The sequence below is a fragment of the Megalops cyprinoides genome, chromosome 17, assembly GCF_013368585.1.
Source record: "Megalops cyprinoides isolate fMegCyp1 chromosome 17, fMegCyp1.pri, whole genome shotgun sequence".
NCBI classification, from domain to species: Eukaryota; Metazoa; Chordata; class Actinopteri; order Elopiformes; family Megalopidae; genus Megalops; species Megalops cyprinoides.
Genome location: NC_050599.1, coordinates 2,001,353 through 2,010,437, shown reverse-complemented (window position 1 = coordinate 2,010,437; position 9,085 = coordinate 2,001,353). Strand labels below are relative to the sequence as shown.

Below are 9,085 nucleotides of genomic sequence, written 5' to 3'. Positions count from 1 at the left end.
TGCTGAAGTTTTTTTTCTCATACTAAATACTTACAGTAAATCTTGTGAAGCTGCTTAGTGTGGAGACTTCCTCCTTGCTACAGGAAGTCGTCGGGGTTGTGAACTTGCGTGAAGTTTGCATCGAGCTGTCAATCCTCCTTGATGTCAAACAGGAACAAACCAACCGTCTTTCTTTAATCCGCCTAGCAGGACCTTTATTGCTGTAACTGTTTCTTTCTTAACCTGGTCTCTCTAGTGTGAGTTACATTCAAAGAACACTGAAAGAACACACAAAGTGTTATTCTTAGTCTGTCAGGATTGGGTTGCAGTGGTTTATGTGGATGAACTGCCATGGAGACAGACGGGCTGACCATCATGTACCCTGAGTCTGACCCCCGTGCTGCAGGTCCCCGGTGTCTGTCGTTCCCCTGACGGTTGCTCTTCGTGTCTGCATCTGACTTCCTGCCCTGGAGATTTCATGTCTCCACCTCTTCCAGACACTGCGTACAGTCTTGCCTTGTCTCCCACCCTGGGTCTCTGTTTGTTCAAAGTCTCAAACTGTCTCACTGACTTACCATGATTTCCTGTAACGCTGTCTCGCTCTGTCCGTTATTTCCTGTAATGCTGTCTCACTGTCTAACTCTGGTCTCTTCCAGTGCTATGAAGGCCCACCACCCCCAGATCATGGCATTTTACTTTGCAGCAGAGAGCAGCAAGGAGATGTACAAGTGAGATTACTGCTGGGCAGGGTGTGGCGGTGTGGGGGTGTGGGGGTGTGGGGGCGTGGGAGTGTGGGTGTGGGGTGTGGAGTGTCGGGGGTGGGGGGGCTGGGTTCAGAGGTCTTGGACATGCTGGGAATGGATGTGTTAGTAGTTGGGAATGAAAGGAGTTTGCTGCTTACATACAGTCATGCCTATTCAGCGGGGCTGCTGTTGGGCTTGTGAGGAGACACTAAGAGACATATACTGTAATTAATCTGCTGTGTATGGTTAAACGTTCGGTAAGGTCTTCCTCAGTGCTTTGAGCTTTCCCCTTCTTCCCTCTGTCCTCTGCAGGTGGCTGAGTAAACTGTCCGAGCAGGTTTCCTCACAGGATGCAGCCACAGATGGAAACACTGGAGGTGTGTCATTCGAAGAGGATCGATTGCTTGGCTTATTGTTTGTTTGATTAATTAGCCATTTGTTTAAGCCAATCAGTACTACCCTTTTAACAAATAGGACTTAGTTACATTTTATATTTCTCACTTTATTGGTGCCTTTAAATGTGTGCGTGTGTGTGTGCGTGCGTATGCATGCACGCATTGTGTGTGTGTGTGTGTTTGTTCTAGAGTGTTACAGTGAAGCAAGCGATCATGAGGAGGCCGAGTCGATGGAAGTTTCTTCGAATTCGGAGCAGGCGACCACAGCCTCTGTGAGTGTGTCACCAACCCACATCACAGCCCACAAGTGCAGTCTGTGTTCTAATTACCATCCTATGGCAAAAAGTAGGTCTCATATGACAAGAAAGAAAAACGTGTCCTTCAGCTCGGAGATATGAGGCACAGGGTTTACTGAGCAAAGGCTGTGTTGAGTCAGAACTCAGGCTGTCAGTGGACTTGATATTCAAATCAACCTTGACCAAAGCTGCTTGACGGTTACACAGCTGTCTTTTGAGTGATCACAACATACTGATCACACCAAGGATATTAGCAAGGATACAGACTGTGCGGCTGCTGTGTGGTGCACTTTTGTTTAATTTTCACAGTTCGAATGAATGTATTAGTTTGTGGCTTTGTATTGCCCATTCATGATGACATCACATTTGTGCAAACTTTAGAGGTGATGGAATTAAGAAGTTTGCTTTGCTTACCTGTGAGGGGAAGACATGCTAACTGACTGCACACATTTGCAAGAAATAATAATAATAATATTGACAGGAAATTAGTCTTCTGTAGCAGCAGAATCTCACTGAAGTTCAAACAAGAGAGAAGACATTTACCATAATTTCTAGATCTCTGGATGGATATTTACATTTGATTCCAAGCATTATATGTAAACTGCAGTTATGGAGTCCTGAAGCTGTCATTACCAAATCGGTGGCTATCAAGCTACGGAGAGCAGGCCTCTCTTGGTATTTTGTGCAGTGCTCGTGCAGCGATCTCTATGTCATATATCATATATCATATTTATATATATATATATGCGCTTCTCTCACTTTGACTTGTGTGTGATTGTGTTCTCATTAGGGGAGCCTCCCTTCACCTTCCATCACATCCTCCCCCAATGAGACCGCAGGCTCCGCCCCCTCCCCTGTCTCCGCCTCCTCCCCTGTCTCCGCTGTGACATCACAGAACTCCCCTCTGGCCAATCACAGCCAGTCCTGGCTGAACATTTCCATGACCTCCTGCCCTGAGAGTGCAGAGACCACAGTGTGCTGCATGCAGGACCTCCCTGAGCACCCCCTACAGCCTGAAGCTCACACCGGCGAGGGTTTCCACAGACCCCCGTCAACCCTGGACCCCCCGGTGATTGTGCTGAGCGGGGATCACCAGGTGGACCAGGTGACGTCACCCTCATCAGAACCGAAGGACGACGGTAAGACTGTTGTTTGGTACCACAGACACCAGTTAAATCTGGCTAATTAGAAAGTATCTGGCAGGAACGTCCCATCTAGACCCGGTGTTCTCATTGAAAAGCGACTGTGGTTAAGGGAAATATACAAACTGTCTAATGTTGTCATAATATCTGAAGCGTGATTCAGACGTGCACAATAGAGAGAGGAAGTTCACCAGAGAAACACTTCCTGCTGTGTTTAGGCAGAAGCATGAGATGACCCGTAAACAAAGGAGGGGCGTGTGCCATCGTGTGTGCTTGTGCGTCCCTTTCCACCCGGTTCACATTTCTGCGGCTGGAGTGCCAGGAACAGACACAAAGGGCTTCAGCTGGGCTTGGTGTTCCTGTTTTTGGGGAGCTGCACGCATTAGTGAATGATTACCTTTCATCCTTTGGTTCAGCCGACTGAAGGTCAAATAAATGTATAAAAACTCCTGTAGTTTCTGCGGTTCGCTGTGTGGTTATGCAGCAGGGAAGGGGAAGAATAACCTTACTGGTGGAGTGTAACTGGCTCGGGCTTGTGATCTTTTCCACATCAGCTGAAGAGCTCAGCAATCAGTGCAAGACTGAAATGGCACGACATGCCTGCAATCTGTATATGCTAAGAGGCGTTAAAATTGCAACAAATGAAATGGTTTCTTCATTTCCTAATTATCAGTCAGTCCATCTTGACAAACCCTGTCTGTGTCATATCTGCGTATGTGATGCATCGTGTCTGGCAGACCGATCTGTGGTGAGTTAGATGTTTTTCTCTGTCACTTTGGGTGCAAAAAAGGCAGGAAAGTTTCAGTGAATGCGACTGCAAAAAACTGCCTCAAAGGGCATGAGGAAGAAGGGGAAGACGCCGCAGGGATGCTGGGGGCGGAAGAGGGTGGAGAAGTCCGACGCTTTGGCGCGCAACGGTCAAAGAAGCAGCCAGCTCTGCGGCCCTCAGCTCCTGAATGGCAAAGGCCAGGGAGTGGCGTTTCACCAGCCGTGCAGAAGGTCTCCGGGGTCTTCAGACTGCATCATCTCGAAGCACAGCAGATGCTGAGGGGAACGGAACTTCTGTCTGACTGGAGCGTTATTCTCCAGAGAGAAGGGCACACATCTTGCAATGGCCACGCCTCAGGGGGCGCACAGGGGGCTTCATCTTCAGACACAACAGACCCCCTCAGTATTTCACCCCCTGTGGTCTAGCAGTGGGTTTGTGCATTCATGCGGCACACTGCCCCTGGCATTGTGTGCCGAAGTAAATCGGTCTCTATGCTGTTCCTGCTCAGTAAAAAAATGTAGCCTTATTCATTGGTTATTAATGGCATGTGTGCATTAATAACCATTAATTCTGTCTTAAAATGACCCCTTGTCTTGTGTAATATGAAATCTTTCATTGAGGTACTTGTGGCATGTTTCATTGACAGAGTAACAGTGTTTTTAATATTAATTCAGGGTGTCAAGAAGCCGCTTCTGATGAAATGGAGAAACTGTACATACATCTAAAGGAAGCGAGCCTATCTCCCACCGGAGAGCGCAAGCCTTCCACCAAAAGGGAATTCAGAAGCTCCTTCATAAAGCGCTGCAAAAACCAGAACATCAATGAGAAGCTGCACCTCATGAGGACTCTGAACAGCACTCTAAAGGTGAGTTCAGTTACAGTTCAGCAAGGTCACTGTAGATCTGGAATATTATTTCTGAAGTGGACACTAGAGGGCAGTGTTACTCAACAAATGTAGACATCTGCAACGTTTGTCTGTGGATATTTGAGCAGTTAGCTGCAAGGCATAAATTGACAGACCAAATGTATTTTTTTTTTGCCTTCTTTCTTGCATCTTAAATGGAATTAATGAGGTTTTCCAGAGTCCTTGAAAATCCTTGAGATATTTTTTATGTTGTAGAAAAGTCATGAAAAGTCAGAAAATTTCATCTGTGTAATGCCATGTTCAAAGTAGTCACATTTCAGGGGAAAATGACTACTGCAGCAAAAAATCCTTGAAGTCTTTACAGTGTCATTGAAATGTTATGGAAGATGCAGATCTGGTTTGACTGGCAACCCTGAATAAAGAATTTGCTGCTCAAAGTGTAAACTAATTCCAGATTCTGGAGCAAAGATATCAGCGTAGCTCCTGAGTAATTACACATTCCCTGTCTCCTGCACTGCAGGCTAAAGAGGCAGACCTGCTGACCATCGAGCAGGTGCTGGCCGACCCCAGTCTGAGCGCGCTCAAATACAGAGAGTGGAAGGAGGCCAACTTTCTGCTGCTCCAGGAAATTTTCGACCGGCAACGGCCTCAGGGGGGCAGTGTGGAGCAACCTGTCGCTGCTGCCTGCATCTTCGCAGAGACCAGTGTGTGAACAGTGCTGTGCCATTTCCTTTTTTTTCCTTTCTCTTTTTTGGGGGGCAATTTGCTGCAAGTGAAAAACTGACTGCAAAGGTTTCACAGTAGCCCTGTGGTTCAATTCAGTGTGAGCTAAAAAAAAACAGTATTTTTGAGATGTATTTTAAATGATCCCAGAAATCTTTTCCAAAAGGGCACCTCCTAGCCATCCCCTCTGTCCTTGGAGGGGAGTTTAGCTGGTACCACTGGACCTCGAAACACCTGTCAGGTGTGTGACCTTCCTCTCAAAACCACCTGCTCTGGCAGTCCTCCAGCGTCCTCAGAGAACGGCTGTCCACAGGGGACCCCGGGAGAAAAGCAATCCTTTGAGGAGCCATTGAACACTCAAAAGTTTTAAAATGTCCTTTTAGTTTTTAAATTTTTAATGTACAAGTATGTGATTCACATTATACCGTATATATTTCCATAACATTAATTGGATTTATTGCATAGACACCTCAAGCTCAGCCAAACAGACCCGGTGAGAGTGCAGTATCTCGTGTTTTTGCATGTCTTTTGTGTCAGAGAATGTGGCTTTTTTGTATATTTATTTTTTTCCAATTTGGTTTATCATGTTCACCTGCACCAGTGTTCAGTGGTGGTTTATTATTTTGTCTTTTGATATTACAGATCTCCCCTGTTCCTAGGTAACAGTGTACATGACGCAATGAGTATTGAAAGTGTTCTGGGTTTATTTGCACACATCCACCATGCTTACTCTCCCTCTTACATATGCACTTCATTTATTAAATACCGCAGTACTGCCTGCAGTCTTCAAAATGTGTTCATATGAGTTCATATAAATATGAATACCTTAAATGTATGAAATGCATTCTCTTCACAAATGCTGGGGTGGATGCCGTCAGTGATACTAGTGCTTACTCATTTTACAGGCTGTCAAGTATGATTAAAGATTAATGTTAGATGAACAGCAAACATTTTGGTTTGAACTTTGTTTTTAATGACAATAAACAGATAAAATAGATGTATTTTAATTTAATGTAAATACATTTGTATTGTATGGATGTAAATAAATGTAATGCCTGTTGTACATATGGTGCTGTATAACATGTATAGTTTGTTTCCGTTTGACCGTGTCAGAATGCTTGCACTGTGGGATATTTATAAAGATAAGTTAAAGCAATAAATCTAAACAATGAATCTCCATATCCTTGTTAGGGGCTGCTGTGTTCATGAATAAGATTTCAACATGATCGGTGGCTTCCTTCTGGGAAGCAAAAGGTGTGTTCATGTATGTCCCTTATTCCAGAGGGCCAATAATCGAAAGCATCACCGTGGCTAGTGTATGTCTCAAAGGTGTAGAAGTGTTAATCATCTCTGCCATTCAGGTCATTGCGAGGACAGTGTAAATGTCATCATTACCTTGGTTGACCCTTGGTTTTTATGAGATGCTAAGGACCTTTTGTGCTGCATCGCTTACTTCCTCACATTGATTCTCCACTCCCTCCTGTTCCATTTTAACTGATGGAGTGATGGTGTTCAGGAGTCCTGCATCGATGACATGAGCCTGTCACTGTGCATCCCCTATGCCTGTCCTTATACTGAGGTCTGAGAGTGGGCTGTGACTTCAGGGAGGAACATCGCCATGGAAACTGCATCAACACATCAGATGCGGAACTGCTGGTTCTAGGTCACAGAGTGCCAGAGGGCAGAGAGGGCCCAAAAGGTAGAGTGATCCATTTGTTTTCCGCTGATCTTTATGTTTTTCAGCTGTACTCCTCAAATGAATACAAGCCTCCGATCTCCACGGCCGAGACGACCCAGATAACGGAGACTGCTGTAAAAGCTACAGAGGTAGGCAGTGTGAAAGCCATGGAAATACAAAAGGAGAGACAAAGTCCTCCTCAGCAAAGTGTGAAGAATGAAATGGCCTCGGGACGTTGATCGCATGTCTCCTCACGTCTGAGTTATAGGTCCTGTAGACTTGATCCCGCAGAGCCACATACAGGCAGAAAACACACGCCAAACTTTCTTAAAATGTTATATTTCTGTTTTGACAAACTCTGACTGATCGTTAGTGGACAAATGGCTGAGGTTTCCAACTGGGCTGTAGAGTAAGATTGACTGTAGCAACCCAGCACTCTTCTCACACACACACACACACACACACACACACACATCCACACATATCAAAAATACCCCTCCAAACGTTCTCATTGAAAAGAAGGACATTTAAACAGTGCTATTTCTGTGCATGTGCTGTTTTCTTTGAATGCAGAGGAGTGTGATTGGAGTCTTTTTGGGTCAGATCAGGTTTGTCCACTCAGTGACTAAATGCAGCTAAACTTGTGTAATTGCAGCTTGCATTTATTCTCCTATGCTCATTGCTTCACTAAGAGATGTATGTAGAGAAGCTCAGAACCCACTTCACACTGTTTCATGCAAAGAATGCTTACAGATGCTGTAAAAAAGAGGCATGAATGATTCTCACTTAAACAGAGGAATTCCAGGTCGATGGTTTACGACTCTGTTAGCTGCTAACTCTGAGATTGGTCCAGATAGAGATGCATTACACTTAACAAGTTGAGCAGCTTGTTAACCGTAACACATCACACTGCTTTCAGGGTTTAAAAATGACAACAGTGCTTCACATGCCTGTATGAATAGAGGTGGGAGTGGGAACACATATAATGTTTTCTGTGGTTCAGCTCTCTGAGATAGAATTGGCAGCACCAAAGTCACCCCCAGGGAGGTCTGTCAGCAGGATTACAGATCTGTCTCACCAGTGACTATGTCTGAGAAGCAAGGGTCTCATTTGGCATTAAAGTGGAGAGACATTGCTGGTGTTTTTATGAGAATGTGTTATTTTACCCTGTGGTGTGGAACACAGTCCCTTTGACAGAGAATATGATGGAATTTTCTAGGTCATTTGTTGTTGGATTGCGCTCTCAGAATGAGTGCAAACACTTTCAGGGTGAGAATGGCCCCCAGGGTTTGACTAAAACTGTGGAGATACACTCAGAATCTTGTTTCGGCTTCCTTGCCCAAGGCAAACCATTTCAAACAGAGACTTGTTTGCAAGCAACTTTGCTTGTACAAGGACAGCACTGTTCACTGGCAGCTGAGATTGTGTTATTCAGCGGTAAACACATTTCCCTAATGTTCTCCATGCCTCAGCTTCATCCCTGATGGTCTAGTGTGCGTTGACCCCTGGGACCATGATTCTAAGCTTGGATAAAGACCATAGTCACGTATTCAATGCAGTTCTGTATGTCTCTGCCTTTAGCCGAACCCCCAGGGATGTTGGTGGTGTATTGAAGGTGCGTCAGCAGTTGTGCGCAGTCCAGTCACCGACATCAGTCAGGGACAGTAGCATCAGTATCACCAGCAGCCATCGCACCACCTCTGCTCTGTGCTACAGTCTGAAAGGGCCAGGGCACAGCAGCACCTTCAACCTCTCATCCACTCTCTCATCCTCTTCCTCCTCCTCTACATCTTTCTCCTCCTCTTGTCCCTCCTCTCTCCATCACCATCAGGCACTCCGCCCCCTCCCTCCCCCCGCTCCACTCTCCCCTTCTCTGTTCTCCTCCTCCTCCTTCTCTTGTGGGGTTCTCCTCCTCCTCCCTGTCTCTCTCCTCCTCTTTTCCCTCCTCTCTCCAGCACTCTTTATTGCTGTGATGCCAGGGAGTGTCTGAGAGGATGAAGTCCTCACACTCACACAATTCATCTAAACCTCCACCGCTTGGCCTTGTCAGCATTACTGAACAGAGCAGAATTAGGACAAGCAGGTCTTTATCTGCACCAGTCTTTTGCAGTGTAATTTTCCATTACAGTGCATTGATTTCTGCGACCAGGTAAATTGTGGAGGAGCACACACTATAGGAACACATCGCTCTAAGGAAAGCTGGACTCATGAGGAGTTTAACCCTGAGAATGTTGTGTTCACCTCAGTAAGTGTGATCCTGTCTGAGCTGCAGTGGTGCGAAAAGGCCGTTGACCTTGTAGGTTTCATCATGTGACCTGCTGCTAGGGTTATCTCTGTCTGTGCTCTCTGACATCCTAAAACAGACAGGGTGCTTACACTCACAGTCACAGACTGCAAGGATACAGTCATTTAGGATGATTAAGAATACATTTTTAAATAATTTCAAGGCCATTTAATGACTATCTGCTTGCTGTTGAATCCCTGAAACAAATGGT

General features: G+C 45.5%; 1 protein-coding gene across 1 annotated transcript; it reads left to right on the top strand.

Moving 5' to 3' along the window:
- The first annotated feature begins 214 nt into the window (after positions 1–214).
- Positions 215–5,399, top strand: ipcef1 (interaction protein for cytohesin exchange factors 1). The gene is made up of 7 exons (XM_036550168.1): positions 215–707; positions 1,035–1,099; positions 1,307–1,389; positions 2,204–2,552; positions 3,999–4,189; positions 4,710–4,904; positions 5,079–5,399. Exons 1-6 carry the CDS (start codon positions 556–558, stop codon positions 4,899–4,901), a joined length of 1,032 nt encoding a protein of 343 aa, XP_036406061.1. The 5' UTR covers positions 215–555; the 3' UTR covers positions 4,902–4,904; positions 5,079–5,399.
- Positions 5,400–9,085: the final 3,686 nt, after the last annotated feature.

Excerpts from the sequence above, each read along its gene's own strand:
- ipcef1 (XM_036550168.1), top strand. The coding sequence starts at position 556 with ATGATTTCCTGTAACGCTGTCTCGCTCTGTCCGTTATTTCCTGTAATG. Across the intron at positions 708-1,034 it reads AGCAGCAAGGAGATGTACAA|GTGGCTGAGTAAACTGTCCG; the intron begins GTGAGATTACTG and ends TGTCCTCTGCAG. Across the intron at positions 4,190-4,709 it reads CTCTGAACAGCACTCTAAAG|GCTAAAGAGGCAGACCTGCT; the intron begins GTGAGTTCAGTT and ends CCTGCACTGCAG.